Here is a 22400-nt window from a genome sequence, read left to right on the forward strand (position 1 = left end):
ATTTCATGCTTGGTAGTTAACAGACACGGGACAACTAAAGCTCGCTCTGTAATCCACACAATCAAACAGGCTGTGACACTAACAAATTCAGATATAATGACGTACAGTACTCAAAATCTCACCATGAATGACTTCATTGTGTGCTTCCGAAAAACCTGGTCAAACCTGATTTCAAAAATCACTGCAGTGTCTTTAGAAGAGAATGACATTAGTGTCTCATTTATGCATCCACATGGTCCATCGAAATGTTCCACATGGCCCAAAGTAGAAGAAAGACTTATGTGAACTGCCATTGAAAAATACTCTGTGCAAATTGCGACTCATTCACCGTTTCCAGCCAGTAGCAGTGGGTGTTTACACACATTGGATGCCATGGAAGTAAAGAAGATTGGACTTTCTTCAGGCAATAGATGTAACCAATCATTCAGATATGAACTTTTCACTGTTATGAATGCTAAGTAGAATGAAACGGCATTTTTTTCCCCCTTGAAGGTATGCAATCTTGGTGTAAAATAGTCGTAAACATGCCTAACTTTGACATGCCTTAAAACAAAAAGTATAAAAATACTACCTTTTTTATTTTTTTAATTGAAAGCAGAACATTTAAACTACCTGCTGAGAAATTTTAAAGAAAATAAAAGGTGGCCTTTTTTAGTAATAAATTGTTAAATAATGACTAATTTTTATTGTTTAAACAAGTCCTATTTGTTTATTATTGCTTCAAATGACTTGCAAGTTATGCCATAATGTGCATAAATGAATTCTCTTCTAAATAAAACAATGATCACTGCTTTATGGGCCATGGTTCCTTAGTAATCAACATTAATGTGATTTTTCATTTTTTACTCTGAGGCCTGACACTGCAATGTTCAAGGGGCGGTAACTTTATGACGGTTCAGTTCTTAGCAGAGATAAAGTCATCGTTATTCATCATAAGGATACTGCTTTCACATGTATAAATTTCAGAGAAATCGGTGATGGTCACCTGACCCCCCTCTGCCTGATTTGAGATGAAATCCTCCCGCATTTGAAAAAGTCCAGATTGGCGCCCATGCGATGCCACTCCACGTGACGTCACGGGGACCTAGTTTCTATGCGAGTAAATAGGAGTTTTACATCGTCTGAGATTACCAATGCATGCATGGGGCACAGAGCTCAGGGAAATATGTCTTAATAATCACCTATTAAAACTGCCTAAGGTCGGAAAGTTTCCTTCGTTTGATAGGTTATTAATAATCCTTATTTAAGCCAAGCGCTACCTGATAGCAGGGTACTCTGCTATCTGCTAGCAGCCTGCGTCGTATCAGCGCTCAAAGCCTCTCCCCAGGTCACCTCACACTGCGACAGCGGAAACCAGAACGACGTCACACGGGGTTTTCCCGGCATTCATACTTAGCCGTCGCGTTTTCGCGCGCTTGAAATTTTTCACTTTTAATTTTATCGCGAAAAATAGATATCGTCATTTAAAAATCTAAAAGCGTGAAATACGTACTCCAGGAGTAATAATATTTCGATTTAGGCAATACAAATATAATAGGAAACCACCCTATTTTGGACTGCGTGCCTGCGTCTAACTATGGTATCTGCTGCGCCTATCACTGGTCTCCTACGGCTTCAGTAACTCGGCACCGGTTGGATAACGTTAATGTCATCGAATTGGAGAGCAATGATACTACTTCGATCGATGATCAATCCAGCAAGGAGTTGTCACTATCACACAATGTGGAGTGAAAAAATTTTACGTGGTAGAAGAAAACTAACCACCGTTTTCAAATCAGCACGTCTATTTTGCCCTAACGCAACTCAATAATTGAAATCAACAGAAAATAAGTTATAATAAGTAATAATAATAAAATATTTTCCCCAGTGCACATAGGCGTACCTAGTGGGAGACAGGAGGTGGCAGCTGCCCCCCCCCCCCCCAGAAGCGAAAATAAATTTCGTTCAAAAGGAAAGTTTTGAACAAATTTTATTTTGAAGAAAAATGATATAAGTTTAAGACGGATAACTAAAATAAAAATCATTATTTATCCTAGCAAATAATAATAATAATTACCTTTATTTATAATAGATTGCCTTTATTTGCATACAAACTTGGTCCTTCTAAGCCATATGGCTTGTCAGAAGGTTCCAGTTATTCAATACAACATGTGGCACATTGAGAGCATAGCTTTTATATTACAAGTTTCAACCTCAACTTTAGGGGCTTTTGAACAAAACTATGATCATTTAATATATTTTGTACATTTCAGATTAAATTAAAGAAATTACAAGTTTACAATATCACTTATTAACCAATCTTTCACTTTTCTTTTAATGTCGGCCAAAGATTTGAGATTACATAAAGCCTTTGGCAAGCAATTAAAGGCATGAGGTACATACAACATACTTCAGCAACCTTTTACCCTACATGTTATTATAAAGGTAAGTTTTCAACAAAGGACTGTTGCGTTTGTCCATAGAATGTGTATTATAATAAAAACTAATAATTTGCTGTCATAATTTTATCAAAATTTTGGTTTCATTAAATTTTCTGTGCTAAAATGTTATGACGTGAACGACCCCAGCTTGCCCCCCCCCCCCCTAGTTTTGATCCTGGGTACGCCCTTGCCAGTGTAATTAATGTATGGGTCTTCTACTTGGCGAGCAGCAATTCATGGTTGAAGGACGTCTGTAATTACCACTTGAAAAAATGCACAGCGAAATGTATTCCAAAGTACAGGATTAATCCGGACATGCCCTCCTTTTTAGATGTTTGTCCGGTGTCCGGGTGGTTTTTTTTAACTATCTGAAAACGTTCTCCTTTCTTTCTTTTATTATATATAAAGTAAATCTGTTGATAGGCATTCAGAAATTCTCAAAATTTCCGAATATTTCTTCAGCGCACCAGGTCGGAATGCAAATGGAGAAAGGATAGGTCCTTTCTCTTATTTAATCTCAGTGGACTGATGAGAGAAAAGATTTAACATTGCCTTAGCAAAGGGACTCTTAATGGTCAATTATAATTTTAAATATATTCGTACATGGAATTTTATAGTTTTTAGCTAAAAATGCCAATATTGCTAGAAAAAATGAGATCTACAGAAAAATATATAAAACCATAGCTGATAAATGTTCATTATTGTTATTTATCCTCTTGTTCTTACTTTTCCTCCGTTTGTCCTACTTTTACACAGGGTGCTCGCAGTGGGGTGGCCAGGAATTTCGTTCGGGGGGGGGGGGGGGGGGGTCCAGTACCAGGGGGAAAAATTTGTGAAAAACAGGGTACCAAGGGTTTTAAACTAATTTTAACACTGCATAATCGAAAAAACTTCATCTGTCAAAGAAATCTTTTGTAAATACATGAATTTTCAATATTTTGTTTTATTTCATGAAGGAAAGTAATTGTGTTTTCATATTTTGGAGGGGTCCGGACCCCCCGGACCTTCCCCCTAGCTACGCCGCTAGGGTTCCCAGTGGGTAGCTAGGAATTTCGTTCGGGGGGGGGGGGGAGGGCAATACCAGGGGGGAAAATTTGTGAAAAACAGGGTACCAAGGGTTTTAAACTAATTTTAACACTTTGCATAGTCGGAAAAACTTCATTTGTCAAAGAAATCTTTTGTAAATTCATGATTTTTCAATATTTTGTTTTCTTTCATGAAGGAAAGTAATTGTGTTTTCATATTTCGGGGGGTTCAGACCCCCCAGATAACCCCCCTCGCTACGCCATTAGGGTGCTGTAATCTTTTACATGTCTTACCATCTCATCACCACGTACCCTGACCGGCCTACTTTTTACCCTTTTCCTCTACACCTTCCCGCTCTAAATTCACCCCACACCCTATTGAGCGATCATCGTAGTTGCGTCCCTCGCCGCTTGATGGTGCTGGCGTCTTAGGGGAATTTTGGGGGGTTGGTGCGTGCCTGGCGACGAACGCTCGACGTCAGTGTTTCACAAGGTTTGAAACGCGATGCGTCTCCTCGTATCGCCTTCGTGAAATTTCGGCCCGCTGTTCACAGTAATTCCCCGCGCGCGTGATCGTATATTTCCCTCCCGGGTGGGAATTTATCCAGCGCCTTTTCGGACCGTTGCAGTCCGCGATTGTGAAGAGTAGATCCATCGGAGGACGGTAAAACAGTTGGAGAGGGAGTTTGAATAAGTTCGGAGACCGGTAAAAAGAAGTTTGCTGTGTTCAATTGGAAGTTTTCTGCGGAGAAAAAGTTTTGCTCGGCTATTTTCGCCGTCTTTTTCGACTCCCAAATCCCTTCATTATTCAACTGTGAACTTCAGCGCAAATGTTTCCTCAAAATATATTTTTAGTGTGATGATAACCAGTGGAGAGCTAGAATCAATTCATAGCGATTTAGAAACCTAGTGCTGGATGGTTAAAAACAACTAGTTAGCCTCTTCGAAAATTATCTCCAGGCAAGTGTGAAATTTTCAGTATCATCCGTAAGAAAAATCGTGGAGGTGATATAAAAAAAGAAGAAAAATTCTACTTATTACATAATTTTTTTCTTCAATTCCAAGACTAAATTTTTGTCATTGGAATATTGTCAAATAGAAAAACAGTATTCAACTCTTTCTTCCTAGTTTTCTAACTCCAAAATAGCTCCTGGCACCTCTGAGGTTGTCTAACATCACCATAAATTTATATATTGTTGAAAATGATGTGTGAAGAAGTAAGAAAAAGGCTTTTATCGATATAAAGTTTTTCTGTACACGCAAAAATTTAGTGATCCATTTTCCTCGCTTAAATTATCGCATATTATCGACTTTAAGCAATTGTACGCTATTGCGTTAATATACTCAGTGGTTATGTTTGCGTGCGGAAAATACAACATTAAACAAAGTGTAACAATGAAGTGACAACTTGAACGAAATATCATAAATTACCGATCAAAAGCCAATATTCCTTTAACGCACTTTCTTTGTACTCGGGATTATTTTCTCGCTCAGCATAAGTACTGATAGGTTCCGCATTATTTTTCGCATTGAATAATCTTCGTACTTCTCTAATTTACTTAAACATTCTCGAAAAAATGTTTCGCGATATTTTTATAAATGAAAATTTGATGATTTCAATGATACAAGAATTGATCATTTACGCTTCGCGAACTTGAATCTTACTCTGCAGTCTACTTGATTAATATCGAATGTGAAAGTGTACTTTCAGTGATTCTATATAGTGGATCTGTTGTTCAGATTGGAAATGTGTTGAAGCCTTTTTTTGTGGCGACGAAATTCTTACAGCCCAGATAAGGCTTACAAACAGGGAATAAAATATCACATCGAAGCCAGAGTTGTGGTTGGCATCGGGGAAACGTAAATTATCCCAGCGCTTCGTAATTATGCGTAGCAGTGCTGAAATAGAAATTTCTTTCTGACTGATAGCAATTTCCGCCTCAAGGAACTTGCGAACAGGAAATTGAGGAGTGAAAATTTTTGAGCGATCTCTTTTAACACTCAAAATATTATCTAGGGAAATATAAAAAGTTAAGCGCTAAATCAAGGTCAATATTGCAAAAAATGTGAATCGGCTCAACTTTAAAAAGTTTAAATCGTAATAATTCTTCAGAAACAATTAAAGTGTCCAGCGGTATGAAGTTTAAGCCAAAGCTGGAATCTCATTTCTGAACGTGAAAAATCGGGATCAAATAATCACATGGAATCTATCTAACTTTCCCTCCAGCCGCTTAATTTTGTTATCAGCCCTTTCTTGAAACTTCGCGGAAGCTCAGCGATTGATTTCGCGGAAGTGGAAAATCTCACCGCATGGGCGCCGTGAATTTCCTCGAAGGGTGTTGTACCAAAGTGCAAGGCCAGGGTGGAACTACAAGTTCAACATCTTCCGTAATATCCCTTCGGTGAGACCAGGCGGAGACATATTGTTGTGGTGAGGAAATAGTGAATAGTGATGCAGGACTGTGTGCATTAAGAAAACAGTTAAAAACTTCATCTTCATCGTGAAAATTTTACCCTTAAAACGGATATGAAGTGCGTGAACGAAAAACGTTGAATCATTTGTTCTGCGAACTTATAAATGGCAACCTTCGAAGACTGTTAGTTGTGATGGGCTAAGAGGATCACTTTTTGCGGTGAAAAAATCCAGTGAATTTCAAGTGTAAAAATCCCCTTTTGTTATAGTGTTTTTAGATCATCGGCTGTTCATATCAGCCGGTATTAATCGTGGGGAAGAAAGAAAAAATGGAATGGTCAAATAACTGTGCGTCGAAGAATATTTTTGTTCGTTTCCAAGGAGTGCACGAAGGATCGAATATTGCTGGTGTGAAATATTGAATTTGGTGTACAACAATACTTCATATTTCACCGAGAAATTTCTCAATTCGAACACATTTCATCTTTTATGCTACCTATATTTCTTAGTTCTCTGTTCTGTAGAAGACGGTGTAATTGCCTACCCCTACTTTTCCATGATATACCCATCTCATTGTAAAATTAAGGCTACCTATGATTCTAATTGCATCGTGACCAAAATTAATCGCGGGATAAGTTAGAAATAAACTTCTAATTAATCTTAAAAACAAATTGGCCTTGCAGTATCATACAGAAAAAATCTGAGGGGGTTGAAAAAGATTTATACAGCTAAATTTGGGCGGTAGTTAAACCAGTCAGCGTGAAAAACGATTGAAATTAAACGCAATTATGAAACTTTTAGTGTAAGTATAAATTTAAATAGTATTCCAACGGGTATTTCTTGGAAATTAATCCTTTGCTTAGGATTACCGTGGTCTAGTCTATGCGAAAGAAATGAGAAACTTGTACCGAAAAGGCATCGTTGAAGGTGAGGATTTTAACAGGAAATGGCACAGTAATGTACCCTTAAACGAACAACTATCGAAGCAAGAATTTTGAGGATTGACCCTCGCTGGAATGAAAAAGAAACATTTCAAATCAATGATGTCAAAAATCAACCAATATATCCTTCACCACCGTTTATCCTGCTAGCGTGCAACGGATAAAAATCCGTTTTTTTAAACTACACGCAATTTGTTTAGTTTAGATTAAATCAGCCTATAAAAAACTATTTATATTAAAATCTAAATCTCCTCATAGACGAAGATATTGCTCACGTTAAACGGTACCCCTTGTTTATTTTGCAAGCATGGTTGGCAAAGCCACTCCACTTACTTAATGACACAATAAATGGCAACGAAGGAAATCTAAAGTTGTCTGTCGAGGCAAAGAGGAATATGACCGCAACAATATGGGGTAGAAAAGGCAAAGTTGCCCATAACTTCGAAAACAGAATTTATTTAAAATTTTAACCTCTTAACTTTATCTCATACTGATAATATTTTTCAGTGAACGAAAAATCACATATTTTTTCTCGCTAAAATCTAAACGCCTAAGAGCATACTGTTCATTACGCTATGAGGAATGTCAAATCTTCCTCCCAAATGTGTATTGTGGATACCAATTTTGTCAGTACTTGCCTCTGTTAAAAATATCAGTGCCAGTCGTGATTAGTATATTCTTTGCATTTTCTTCGTAGGTGCTTATCTGAAATTACCAAACTATCACCTTCTATTATTATTAGAATAATTCTTGAATATCTTATATTAAAAATCTCTGAAATACATTAAACCTTACAATTAGTGTCTATCAATCATATCATCTTATAAGATTCTTGCTGTTTACCTATGATTACGCTCTAGATACTTACAGTTATATATCCGAAAGGTGTCTGTAGATAATTATAGAGCACTGTTTTCTCATAATTGCTCTGAATAATATTTTTCAATCGAGAAAACGACGAACACATGATTGATAAATGTTCAATGACACTGTTGAATTTTCTGACTCTCTGAGGGGATTATTTCTGATAGTTAGAATGTACTTAGATCCTCAGCCCTTGTATATTGTCACTATATAGCCGAGATTCCAAATCGCGTGGGAAAGTATCATGCAATCTTCACATTACCATGTTATAGTGTGATGTTTATTGTGCTTTAATTTTCCTGGGCCTCCCTTAAAAATGGGAGATAAAAAGTACACTTAGAAAATATTTTAAGTGGAAACGTAAGGGTGCGTGATCTTCTTTCCTCGGAATCTTGGTAAAGTTGCCGTCTTTCTTGCGAGGCAATGTATTTCTTCTTCAATGAAGTTGAAGTGATGTTTTATTCCTTTCATAATCATCAAATTTGATATTCATCCGCGCTAGTTAGGGTATATAAAGCGGTCGAGTTTTTACTTTAAGTCAGTTATCACTCTAAAATCCAGAAGTTATTTTGTACGTGATAATCCTCAACACGCTTTAGTGAACTCGAAGTTGATATTTTAGATATTCTTCGTTCAGGATAGCAAATTAAATTTCTTTGAGAATTATTGAAAATTTTCAGTTGCCACTCAAACACAAACGTTTTCCAGTTGATATGAAGTGCTATAACAGGGTAAAAAAAATTGTGATTCCTACATTTAATTAGTTTCAACTCCGCATATGTGCTTTGTAAATTGCTTGAATAACTTCTTCTTGTTGTAGAGTTGGTGGTGGGAAATAGATCTAGAAATGAAGACCAAAATATTTCAGGGTAAAGGGTAAATTCGAATGTTTTTTCAATTATGGTTGCTCTGTGAAGTGCTTCAAAGTGGGAAGAGTAAATGGGTTGCACTTAAATGTTCAAATTATAAATGAATAATTCAGGAATCATATTCTGACTGAGAGATGATCCCAAACTTGAGGTAAATCAAAAATCTATAAGCTGCCCTGTTTTCTTACAACTATCACCATCCAAATGTCGCCATTTACCTTCTTAATAGCTTCACTGTCCCTTTTGACTTGCTCTATGGTGGAAACGAATGGAGGACAGCGTAGTAGGACAAAAGTAGACGCTCATAGACAGAATTTGGGTGGGAATAACCCAGATGATAGTGTAATAGAGGAGGATATTCATGGGTCTTACGTAGGTGAACGTGTGCGCAAGGGTGCAGTAGAAGCCAAGGAGGCTCCAGAGTGGTTTACTGACACGATCAGTGAAAGTGACGATAGTGGCAGACGAGAAAAAGTGAGGTATGGAGAGGTTAGAGGTGAACTTGAGGGACTTGGGAGTGCTAACGAAGACTTCCCAGAAAGAGGAGACGATGAAGTTCAGCAGGATGTCCAGGATTTAGTGGAAGATGAAACAATACCAGTGTGGTCTACTATCACGACCGACCATGGTGACAGTAGCAAAGGAAATAGGAGACACGAACTAGAGCGATACGGAGAAGTTAAAAGTGAACTCGAGCCCCTTAGAAGTGCTAACGATCAGTTCCCAATTGTAGATGATGATAACAAACATGTAAGCCAGAATGCAGTGGAAGTGAGTACGACAGTGTCAGTGTTGTCCGCTGAGAATACCGGCCAAAGTGGAAAAAGTAGGCGTAGAGGTAGACGTGAGAAAGTGGAATATAGAGAGCTTGAAGACCTCGAAAGTTCTAGCAAAGATTCCCGAGAAGAAGGTGACTTTAGAGAACTAAAAGTTCTCCAGGACTCAGTGGAAGTGAAGACGGTAGCAGTGTCGTCTACTGACCTCAGTGACAATGGCAGAGAAAAGAGGCCGAGAAAAGTGGACTATAGGGAAGATAGCAGCCGAATTGGGGGGTTTCTTAGTGTTGACGAAGGGTTGGTAGGAGGGGATATCGTTGATAAAGAGCAATTTGTCCAGGGTACAGCGGAAGGGAAGCTAGTACCAGCAGACGGCTCTGACGCGACCAACCAAAGTGACGATGTTAGAGAAAAGGGCGTGCGAGAAAAAGTGAGATATGCAGATGTTAGAAGTGAATTTGAGGACCTCGAAAGTGCTGGCGTGGAGTCCACTACGGGAGGCGGTGGCGAAGAACAGGTTAGCCAACGTACGGAAGAAGTTGAAAGGATACCAGTTGCGTCCACCGACAAGGCGGACAGAAGTGACAAAAGTGGAGGAAAGAGTAAGCGGAGAAAAGTTGACTATGGAGAGGATTTGAATATAGTTGGGGGGGTTGAAAGTGTGAACGAAGGCGACGAACAAGTTGACAGGGATGGATTGGACGTGTATACGTCACCGGTGGGGTCTGTTTGGAACGCTACGCCCACAGTGACCGCCCTGAACGACTTAAAGGTTTCAGAAGACGACGAAGACGTGGAAAGCGTCACGCAAGAGGAGGAGTACGACTACGATCTGGAGGAATCGCTGAACACTTTCAATTGGACGGAACTGCTCCCCGCCCTGGTCGTCTATTCCCTGACGTTCGTGTTCGGCGTCACGGGCAACTTCCTGATCATCGTGGCGACCACGTCGTGCAGGCGGAGGTCCGGGTTTAGAAGCTCTTGCTGCTGTCTCCCCGCGGCCTCGTCTTCTTACATGTCGTCCCACGGAAGGGGGCTCCAGACACCCTCTCCCACCAACGTCTTCCTCGCCTCCCTCGCCTCGGCCGACCTTCTGCTCATCCTCATCTGCATACCAGTCAAGGTAAGGATCAGAACAGATGTCCAATATTTCAATGTCCAGATGTCCTATATTTGCTATTATCCACATCAGTGTTGTTACCAATTGGGATAGCAGCAGGCAATTTAATTTGGACACAATCATTTGCAACAAAATCTCTCGACATGAACTTAGTGAACACAGCTTTCCCATCTTTTTCAAGCAAAGATACGGTTGGTATCAGCCGTTGGTGGCGCTGGCAACGCCGTACCATTTGCAAGATCATTTGCGTACTTTTTGCAAATTTGGTCCGCATCTTTTCCGCAGAAGTTAAACTCCTCAACTGCGGACGACAATTGCTTAACATAAATTTTAATATTTCTTATCATGAAGCGCGAGTATTGCTCGCGAAACCCCTCAAGTGCGTGAGACGGTCCCACAAAAAGTCTAGCCCAATCTAAACGTCACAGTTCAGTGTGCCACGTATCGTTCTGAAGATAATAATAAAAATTATCTTGCACGAAATCATGACCCAAATGTGTAACACGAATGAAAAGCTATCCTCAACGTACAGGGTGGAGACAAATTGTGTCACGAAATCTAAAATAGCTGATGCCTTTAGAAACCAAAATTACGAATGACGTTTATGTCGAAATCGCTCCGTTTTTAATCGTCAAAAACCTTTGATTCAAGCGTTCCGATTGATCTCGAGTTTGCCCTGCCGCCGGATGCTCTAAACAACTCATGACTTCGAATGCTTTGCTCATGAATATAACAAAAGAGGATCCTCAAGTCGATCTTTAAATTTGATGCTACACACTGCGCGTTTAAATGGGTTTACAGGAGTCGCCTCTCGTTTCGCTGACGTGCAAATTGATCCGAGTTTCAGGGGGAAATAAGGTATAATTAGTGGTGTCTACCGAAATGTTTTATGCATGGTGATATGATCTATAAAAATTTTATAATTTTCCAATGCAATTCCTCGCATTTGCAAAGACCACATACTGAGAAATACTGGAAATTAAGTGGATCGTATTGCACTCATCACCGCGCCGCGGACACTTTTAAAATGCGACCGAAGTGGCAAAAGAAATCAGCCTTCTATATTGATGGAATTTGGCCTCCTCTATGCAGTCACTTTGGCTTTGCCTTCCGGAAATCGCGAAGCAAACAAGGCATCCGGCAACGGGGCAAACTCGCTGCCAATCGGAGCGCTTGGCTCAAAGTTTCCTTATGCCTCATTCACATTACGATTGTTCCAGCGATTGTCGGAACTATCGTGCATTCACACAACGATGGTTAAAACCTGTGCTGCCCTCTAGTGCTGACATCTAAAGTGAACGGGAAATTGACGGTTAGCAAAGCTGTTGAGGTATGCAGGGACAATATAGTATTAGTATGTTCAACGTGTATTTACCGAATAATTTTTCTTCCGCCCACATTATTCCTTCCTAGGACAAATCTATGATAAAAATAGAGCTTCACGAGCTTTTCATCTTTCTCTTGACTCTTTCTTTTCCGGTCTCCCAGCGCATAACCATCGTAAAGTGGCAACGTACGGAAATACGTCAACTATTGTCAGGACATGCATTCACACGGCTAGTTCGGCCAACAATCGTTTGGACGATCCCTCGGACAATAGTAATGTGAGCGAGGCAATAGTTTACATATGGTTCGTTTTCGATCTAAAATCATCAGTATTTTTTTTCTTGCTGGCATCAGCTACGCAGGGTTAAAATTTCGTGGGAAAATATTTCTCCGCCCTATATATATTCACCCCCTGTTTTCTCCTTGCTTATGAAAACATTATCAATAAATTTTAAAGGGCCGATAACGAAATATTTAGCTTCACAGTTTTGAGGCGTTAATAGAAGAAATTAGCGTGTAATTAACTATTTATTTATTTAACTATTTATTTAACTATTTATTTATTTAACTATTTAATTATTTATTTAACCTATTATTATTCTGCAAGATATAATCGAAAACTGTCGCACATGCTGTATTGACATTGAGATGAGTTGTTTCGTAGCCGCATCGATGTCTTATACGCAGTTCACTTCTCTGTTCCATATAATAACCATGTTATTATTAAAACCAAGATTTTTTCCTCAGGTACTCATGGTTTGAATCAACGAAAAAACGAGCGAAAGACGATTTAGTAATTTAAAGAAATGACTGCGCGTTTGAAAAATTTCATGCTAATTTTCCCGTTAATTAAAGTTCGACCAAACGCGAAGCTAATTTCCGTGCCAATTTCACCAGCGCCCGCGCTAAAGTTCTCTATGCACGCGCTGCTATGAATACTGAAGTCTCACGCTATGAATAACACAGGTCTGCAAAAAAATATTTTTTGAAAATTGTTTGAAATTTGATAACTGATTTTTATGTACTTTCCAGCGCTGATTTCAAAAATGCACTCCATTTTTCCCTATCACGTCAGGTTTTCTCACAAAGTACGGAGTATGTTTGCGTATGGTAACAAAATGTAAGCAATTTTTCACATTTTTTCCAACGTTATAAAATTTTAGTTTATTTATAGATCATGTTATAAACTGCATTTCCAGTACACTTCCATTTCTCTTAAAGCTCATACGTCCATATAGTTGATAGTTCTCGAGATATATCGACTTGAATTAACATGGGAGCCTTGTGGGACTAAAACTTTTTCGCTTTTATTTCGTATTTTTAAACGTTTGAGGAACATGATATTCAATGGACATAAACAAGATTTTTGATCGATTTTTTGGTACGGTTGACATTGCGACGAATTGATATTTAGTATTTTTTAAATTATTTTTTGAACGTTTCAAATGCTTTTCTTATGGGAAAATTTTAGGATTTTTTTGACCAACTTGCAATAATTGCACGACAAATTCCTTGAAATATAAGGTAGAGGATTTTTTGGTTGATTTTTTGGCTATCTTGAAATTTTCATATGTCGAAACAATCCCGAGGAATAAACGATTTCGATTTTACATTGTCGTGATGGGTGAATTTTCAAACTCGGATTTCGGCCTTGAGACGTGTGGCATATGAAAATTTGGAATCTACGTGAAAAACCGTGTAGGGTGCTCCGCACCCTAACGATATACCCTACTTTCCCCGTAACCCTCTTGGTTAATTCATAATAAAATTCCGAAAAATATCCTGCACGTGAAAAATCACTGTCGCAATTTTTTTTGTAGAGCGTGGCTTGGAAACCATCTTGAATATCTTAGCAACCATTAAAGCTAGATGCATGAGATTTTTAGGGTAATGCTTTTATCAAAAAGGTCAACGTTTGCAATGGTGGTCATTTCACTCAATTGATTCACGTGCGGGTTATATCGATACCAATCTCCTTGGATACGCTTTATTCGCTAATAACTTTGTTGTTAAGCAAAGTATGGATATGAAAGTCATATATAATATTAATGCTAATGTGTTTAATCCGACAAAAGTTAAATCAAGCGGATCGAATGATTACAGCTGAAGTTATTATCGATCCAAGTGTGCATTCGATAGATCCCTTTTTGAGACTTATTTACATAGTTACGGGGATATAAACTTCCGCCCTCAATTTCCGAGTTGAAGCCTGGTTATCCAACTTCATTCACCTAAACAAAACTAATTCATTATTTTGGTGTAAATATCGACTTCTATTTTTACTTTGAACGCCGTTTGCCCGCGTTACACCAATTGACGTTTCGAAATCACTAATTTAACGCAATGTACAATAAGTCCTCCTCTGTGGAATGGCTTTGCAAAGCGATATACAGAATTGCATGCATCGTAAATATTTTTTATCAGTTTTAGATGAAAATTCATCATGGACTTCTAAGATGAAAGGTGTTTGATAATTTTAATAACCAAATTCTATCAAAATATTAACTTACGTTTTTAGCCTACTTATGCCTACATTTTATGCTTATTTTTTATATGTTTAACGACGCTGACATTATATGGTAACGGTGACCATTTCTACTGCTGCTGCTGCTACCTCAATAATCATTTCCTCACGTAATTCATTCTTTAAAAATGTTTTACACGGGAAATGTATGGGATTCAAGTAATCGAGAATTGATGTCTAATGAAGGTCGCGTAAAGAGTAACAATAAATGGATGCCATAGCCAAAAACTGAATATTCCTGGCGAAGACAATTTGTTGTATATATATAATGATTATGAAAATATCTTGCGCGTCTGTTTGTGTCCCGTCTAACGCTGATTTGCGTTTGTGGCGCCATCTATACCATAGCAATTAAAAACATGTTTTAGAATAGCTATTTTTATTATAATGTTAATGAAAATAACTTACGCGTCTGGTTATATTTTTGTGTCTCGATATTTCGCGTTCCTATTCCCATCTCCTGCCTCGCAAATAAGAGCAGGTTTTAGAATAGCTAATTTTATGGCTGTTTGTGAAAATAAATTACAGGCCAGGTGATAGCTATCTTTCACGTTATTCCGCGTTCACCCAGCCATCTCTTACCTTATAGCTATGAATAGATGAAAATGTGTATGAATTGTCGAATTTTTATAAATATACCTCAAGGAATATGCGAATGCTGGATTTTTGGGGACAGATCGTTGGTGGCGCGTTCTGTCGCTCGAAAGGGGATAACATATAATAGATCCTCGCTATTTGGGATTATGTCTTCGAAATTAAGTTGAGCCGCTAGGTATTGGTATTAATTAATATCACTCCGTCTATTTAACAAAAATCCTGTTTTAATTTGTTTAAGTTTGTTGGGTTCAAACCCTCATAATCAGAAATGGAGGAGCTACAACCCTAGCAGGGTAAGGGCTAAAATACGAAAAATCGCCTATATTTCACAAGTTCATCCGTCATTAATTGTATATTTCTCTCCATTATGTAAATGTTCAATTCAAAACGTTCTCTCAACGCTTATATAATCGTGGTTACCAAGACGACCTTTTCATTAACATCGATTATAGGCTAGATACTTGAGCATATCGTCGTTAGCAATATCATGACTTTCTTGGACAGACGTAACTTCCTCCATGACTGTCAGTACGGATTCCGAAAGGGTAGATCATGCGAAACACAGCTCGCGCTCTTTCTTCACGACGTTATAAAATCTGGTGAATCGAAAAGACAAGTTGACGCACTATTTCTAGATTTTAAGAAAGCTTTCGACATTGTACCTCACAACAAACTTTTATACAAATTACAGTCATGCGGATTAAACGATACAGTTTTAAACTGGATACGCGACTTTCTCAGAGATCGTAAACAAAAAGTTGTTCTTGACGGAATTAGCTCCGATGTTGTAAACGTTACATCAGGTGTTCCACAAGGAAGCGTAATCGGCCCCCTGTTGTTCATTATATACATTAATGATCTCTGCTCCCGCATTAGCAGTAAAATACGTTTATTTGCTGACGACGCTGTCATCTATCGCGAAATTAGTGATCACTCTGACTATGGAAATCTATCATCGGACTTAAACAACGTTCATTTGTGGAGTCAAGAGTGGGGACTCGAACTTAATCTGAGCAAATGCATGGCGTTACATTTCTTGCGGAATTCGTCCAACTCTAACCATGTTTATGCAGTGGATGGCATTAACATAAAGGCAACAGACGAAGTGAAGTACCTGGGAGTTACGATAACCTCGAACCTCACGTGGGGAACACATATAAAGAATATTTGCGGCATAGCCCTGAAGAAATTAGGATTCGTCAAGCGTATTGTGGGAAGATTTTCGGATGAGAAAGTAAAAGAAAGGTGCTATTTCGCTCTCGTCCGACCGCACCTTGAATATGCAGCGAGCATATGGGATCCGGTACAGAAAGACTTAATCCGCGAACTGAATAAAATACAAAGGGAGGCTACGCATTTCGTCAAAAACTGCTACGGGCGTACAGACAGTGTTACCCAGATGTTAAGCGAATTAGGCTGGGAGCCGTTGGAGACTCGGAGGCTGCGCGCTAGGCTTAGATTGCTTGAACAATTGAGAATGGATATCTTTAAGAGCGATACAGAGAACATAATATTAGAGCCACATTATATTTCCAGGTCCGATAGAAGTGATAAATTAAGAGAGATGTTTTGCCGAACGGATAGATATGCGAATTCGTTTTTCCCCCGAACCATAAAGGACTTTAATAAACGCTTATCCCAACCTCGTTAGAGCACTTCTTTTTTTTTAATAGCTGTAAACGGCTGGTGTCCTAACACCCCCTGCCACACGCCTTTAGGCGGCTTGCGGGGTATTATGTAGATGTAGATGAAGTATTGTTGAGAGCGAATGAGCGTATTGTCTGTATATTCCGCCCATTTAAACGACATTGTGAGTGAAATATGATTTTATGCTTTCCCGGCGAATAATGTGGGTAAACTTTTCTCGGGATACCCACCGGGTTAATCTGCCGAGACGGTACTTGAAACGTTAGCCGTTATAAAAACATTAACCCGGTGGGAATCCCGAGTAAAATTTACCCACATTGTGAGTGTTTTTTTTTGCTTTTAAACAACTTATGGACCCACTTCTCGAACACACGTGACACAAACATGTTCCCACCCCCCTCCCAAACCCGCTTGATGAACTCAAGCGACAATCGACTCGTTTTCTCTATAAACCTGACTTTACACCCGGCATTTCTGGTGCGCTTAAACTGAAGCGACCAGCAGTAATCACCACGTCCAGAATCGATTCGCTTATCCATCATAGAGTGCTTTGCAGTTCTTACAAACTCCGTCGTAAGCAAGGTCCGATCCGCGGTCGCCCTTAACCAAGTTCAAGTTAAAAAATTGTTTATTTCACGAGCAATTATTAACAGTTACATAAAATTTTAACAACAACATAACAACAGCTCGTGAAGCTGTTATAGGCTTGCGCCTCTTCGGCATTACTGGGGATTTCTCACTGGTACGGGAGTGGTGTTGGCCCGGCATTCGCCCTAAGGAGGTGGGAAACCCGTGAAACCACCGTCAGACCACCACGGTTCAAATAAAATATATATATGATAATAAACTCAACAAAATAGTCACCAACGTGCCAAGGTTGATTACGGTGGTAACTTAACAATAAATATACTCTGAATAATATGTAAATGGACAACACATAATACCGTGGTTACCAATATACGTATCATAATTTTGCAACGCAACCACTTGACCTTGGTCAGCATGGGCGGCATGGAAATCGGCCCTGACACCATTCCTGCTGACTATTCTGTATTCAAATATGACCTACGATTTTCCCTCATCACCCTGCATCATTTTCGGGGGAGCCCCTTTTTTATTTTTATCACTTTCCGATAATTTAGAGTGATTCAAAGGAAATTTTTTTGCATTTACATTTCTTAAAAGTGTTTAAAGGGGTGGACAATTCTAAAACATGAACTTTTATAGTAAGAAAGAAGATTTGGGGGATTATTCTCCGTAAATTGTAGAAAAAAGCATTGCTGTATTGACATCCCATCCAATTTTCAGGTATTGGTGTCCCATTTCTTGGGTACTCTGACGGAATATTTCTCACTTAAAATTACAATTAACACTCTCCTTTCTATGCTTGGACTTTACTGGATGTATCGTAATATTAATATTGTTATTTATTTATCCTATACATGCGTATGTGTGCGATTTTTGCGAAAGCTGTGGTTGATACGATGTTTTGACTACCATTTTGGTTCTCAGAAGGTCCTAATGCATAATGAACATCTACATTCTCGAAAAATCTTTATGAACTTGCAATTTGTTTAAGGGTGATATTATTACCGTATGTAAAAAAAAACGCCGAAAAGAGGTTCTAGGGGGCCAAAAACATTTCGCATTAAAGTTGAGATATAATTTATGTTTAATATTCAAAAAGGTGAAAAGTGGACTGTATTAAAATGTAATGCCGCCGAATGATACTTACGAAAATTCGGAGGCTTCAATGCCATGGCGAGCTGGCGCGTGATCTCTGAGGCAGGTTCTCCTCGATGTCCGAAGCACCCGCGTTCCGCATTTACTTCCAACAATTGACTTCAATTCAACAATTGAGAACCTTTTGCCCTCTTACGGTGAACACACAACAATAAATAAAAGAAAAACAAAATGCACCACTCGGCGGCAAATACGAAAGGAAGTTTACCGAACAATTTATTTGTATTTTCATCATTCCAATGCTAATGGGGTACATTAAAGAGGCGACACATTCCGTTTTTCGGGGCATCGGGGTAAAAGGGAACAGCTGCTTATTTGGCATGGACATGCAAAAAAAGAAACCAATTGAGTTTTTTTTAATTTCGTCAAAACATACAGTTCCAAATCTATTCCGAACTTGCAGGTTACACGATGTATTACAATATAAACATATTGCGTTGTCAATAAGATTGCAAATGTGTATGATGTGAGCAAAATCTGTGGGATATACGGTATTTTGAGTGTTATTTTAGTATCTCGTAGGTTATTAATTTATTTTTGTGCCGTTGGCATGTAGACGTGATGTGTGGAGGTGTAAATAATATTAAATCGCTGTTTTAAATATGGTAACTTTTCTATAGTCTTCTCGTTGTTGATCCCTTACTTACATTGTTCCGGATATCGACTGTGTGCCGTTATGATATAGAAACCAACAAAATGAAATACGTCTGACTTTATTTCGCTTGTAGAACGCGTATATTTGAAAAAAAAGCTTTTCTGACTGTGCAATTTCTCGCTCGGTGTATTTAATAGTATTTTATTGCAAAATTTTAATGATGGTCATAGTGTACAGTCCCGCTATTTCGAACACGTTCAATAACTCCGGGACGAAATTAATTTCAAAGAAAATTAACCTTTCTTCATTAACAGTACAGTTATTTCCTTCAATATTTAGGCACTAAACACAGGACGATGATTCCGTTATGTGGAAAATTTAAAATATACCGGCTTTTTTTTCTCTCAACCTCAATTTTTAGCATTGATTACTGTTCACAACAAAAAGAAAAAAATGTAAATTAATTAAAAAGAAGAGACAAGAATTTTGACGTGTGATTTATTTATTGATTGTAACCAAGGTAATATAGTTCAAATTTACCTATCAATTGTATTATTGTAAAAAAATTGATAGTAACACACTATGCCCTTATGTATCAAGTTAGTGTAATCATATTTATTTATAAACCCTATGAAGGTATAAACATATACCGAATCGTTTGCCTTGAAATTTGCATTTAATTCTTGAAGACCTCTACAAAGACACTAATCAACGCTTAAAATATACTGAAAAATATAAATTATAATCTGCGTGCAATACTGTATTTAAATCAAATTACAGTAATATGACTGCCGAACTGCCTGACTCGCCTATGAGTTGTCAGTGTGATTGTAGTGCTTCGAAGAAGGGGTTTGCAGTAAGAACAGTTTTGTCCACTTATGCGGTTCCTATGTACTGCATAACCATGTGATTCGTTCTTCCGTTTCAAACGAGATTTTTTTTGCTATTATTTCGGACAATCCGAAAAATAAGGGAATACGAACAGGGTTCAGTCCCAATTAGTTCGGATTAGAGGGACTACACTATAAATAATGTAATATTTTGCATAAACTCATCGCTGTTTCAAGTATAGTAATTTTGCTGTAGCCTTCTTGTTTTCGATATCTTCTATAATAAATATCGAGTTCCGGACATCGAGAGTTGGTCCTTCAATGCACTTACTATTCTCAGCTAACGTGTCGGACTCTAAATATTTATTTTGGGACTCTTAGTTCTATTTTCAGGGTGAAATAAAACATATTTGCGTGTACACCGAAATCTTCATAGAACAGTGATCACAAGCAAACATAAATACCATGAACAGAAAATGTGTATAACCTTGGAAGTAATGGGATGGTACTTAATGAATTTGTTTCACATTGACAGCAAGATTTTAAAATCACATTAATTTTTTTAATAAAATCATTTACACCTTTAAAGTGCATGATGAAATGCATGTCTTGGAGGACTCGTAAAAGTATGTATGTGCGTGGATATATGATGTTTTTAACTAAGATATGTAGTTGTTAGTAGAAAGTAACAAGTAAGTTAATTAGTTTCCTAATGGGTATTATTCTTGGATATTGGGTGAAACTCGAAAGAAGCTGACCAAGACCTCAGTTCTCGACTTTTTTTCTATCGACCCAAAAGTAGTACATTAGTATTCCAAAATACATAGGAAACCAAATTCTGCTATTGATTTTAATTTAGGTGCGTTGTTTTTATTCTATATCATGCCTTCATGAAGTGAAAAAAAACTCGCATGAAAAAAGTGCCAATCGGTATTTTTGGAGAAAAATCATGACCGTCTCTTCTCCTGGTGCGCGAATGAAAGTGGAGGACAGTTCTTTTGGAAATCATATGAAGTTAGAAGGGAAGAGAATGAAGGGTTGACCAAAAAAGACAGGTTGGAGGGACTGTGTCGGGAATAATTTGAGGGAGAAGGGTTTGAATGGAAGCACTTGGAGGGGAACTAGTTGGGAACAGCGACCCATAACAAGAGGATAGCTGTGGAGACAGAAGAAGGAGTAGATTACGATAAAATACATCAGTCTGATGCTATTAAGGTATTCTTCTAGGAAAATGATACCTTCCCATAACACGAGGATAGCTGTGGAGACAGAAGAATGAGTAGATTACGATAAAATACATCAGTCTGATGCTATTAAGGTATTCTTCTAGGAAAATGATACCTTCCTAGACACTGATATCTAAAAATATACCGTTTTTATTAAATAATGTCTTTATAGCATGTAGACATCCTTTGTCCTTCTAAGCACAAAGCAGTTAAATACTATATAAAATTTAAATAGTATTTATAACTATTTGTATAGTATGTAGAATCTGAGTTTGTGAGTTATTTTATATAGTATTCTGAGTTTGTGAGTAATTTTATATAGTATTCTTCACATTGCTTGTCGACAGGTTTCATGTTTTCTTGCGTCGTGTCACGTTAGAAACACAATTGAATTGTTATATTATGAATTGTATATCTTTACATACGCAATTACATACGGCTCACTAGGTCATAAATAAAAAAAGTATAATAACAATATAATAACTTTCCCCCCCTTAATCATATCTAAAAATTCTATTCTTTTCCTTCCCCTCCCTCGTTTACACAACATTCTAACCTCTAAGACAGATTTCACATGCCCTCCCCGCTAAGTACTCACTCCAACCATACCTTCCGTCTCCTCCTTATCTCATCCAAAAGCTGCCTCACCTACCATGTCGAACACTTCGTCTTCCTCTTCCCGGAGGTCGTCCATGGAGAGCCCGATTATCAGTCGCCTCAGTAAAGCGACGGTCAAAATTAGCGCACAGCTCGTTGGCGTGCGAATGCGGTCAGTTCAGGAATTAATTACTTGATGACGCCCGTCTTCCAAAAATATGTCCGCTTTTTTGCGTCCGTAAGATTTTTGGGATAATAAAATTCTACGCTTTCATTATTTTCTTTATTTACTACATACTCAGTGTAAAAAGATTACATAAAAATAAAAACAAAGGTGTTTGAAGATAAAAGAGAACCTAATGCTTTTTGATATGGTAATTTGAAAAAATTCACGCCAGGATTTTTTAGATTTCAGCGTAGATTCAAGGAATACATTCGATAAGTAGATAATAGAACCGTAATGAATCATTAAAATTTAGAATCTGTAAAATTCTCACTTTTCATAGTATTTTTCTTAATAACTGCACCCTACAAAGAGAATGAGGGCTCAAGGGGAACCCTTCAGGGATACAACACACCGGGGCCGGGAACCAAGTCAGAGAATAATACGCCCGATCACCCGGGGAGGGGCTGGAGAGGAAGGGAAAAGGAAAGAGGCGTCGCCGCGATAGGAGCTCGTCGACGCCTCTGGGATAGGATAGGAGCGGAAGGAACGGGACGGGGAAAAACACTCCAACGTTATAGAAGCGAAGAAGGCCCACTAAATAACGAAACCAAGAAAAGCTATTAATGTTCTAACAATTTCGGAGGATCATTCTATGAGGAAAAATAATCCAACGATCAAATCGTTAGATACCTATTCAACAGTGAGGTATCCGAAAAAAGTT

General features: G+C 38.2%; 1 protein-coding gene across 1 annotated transcript in view; it reads left to right on the forward strand.

Moving 5' to 3' along the window:
• Positions 1–7716: 7716 nt before the first annotated feature.
• LOC124167202 overlaps positions 7717–22400 on the forward strand; it is a 142172-nt gene continuing 127488 nt past the window's right edge. The window contains exon 1 of the mRNA XM_046545045.1: positions 7717–10431. Within this exon, the coding sequence (XP_046401001.1) occupies positions 8737–10431 (1695 nt within the window). The 5' untranslated portion in view covers positions 7717–8736. The remainder of the gene's footprint in view (positions 10432–22400) is intronic.

The sequence above is a fragment of the Ischnura elegans genome, chromosome 10 (genome assembly GCF_921293095.1).
Source record: "Ischnura elegans chromosome 10, ioIscEleg1.1, whole genome shotgun sequence".
In the NCBI taxonomy this organism is placed as follows: domain Eukaryota; kingdom Metazoa; phylum Arthropoda; class Insecta; order Odonata; family Coenagrionidae; genus Ischnura; species Ischnura elegans.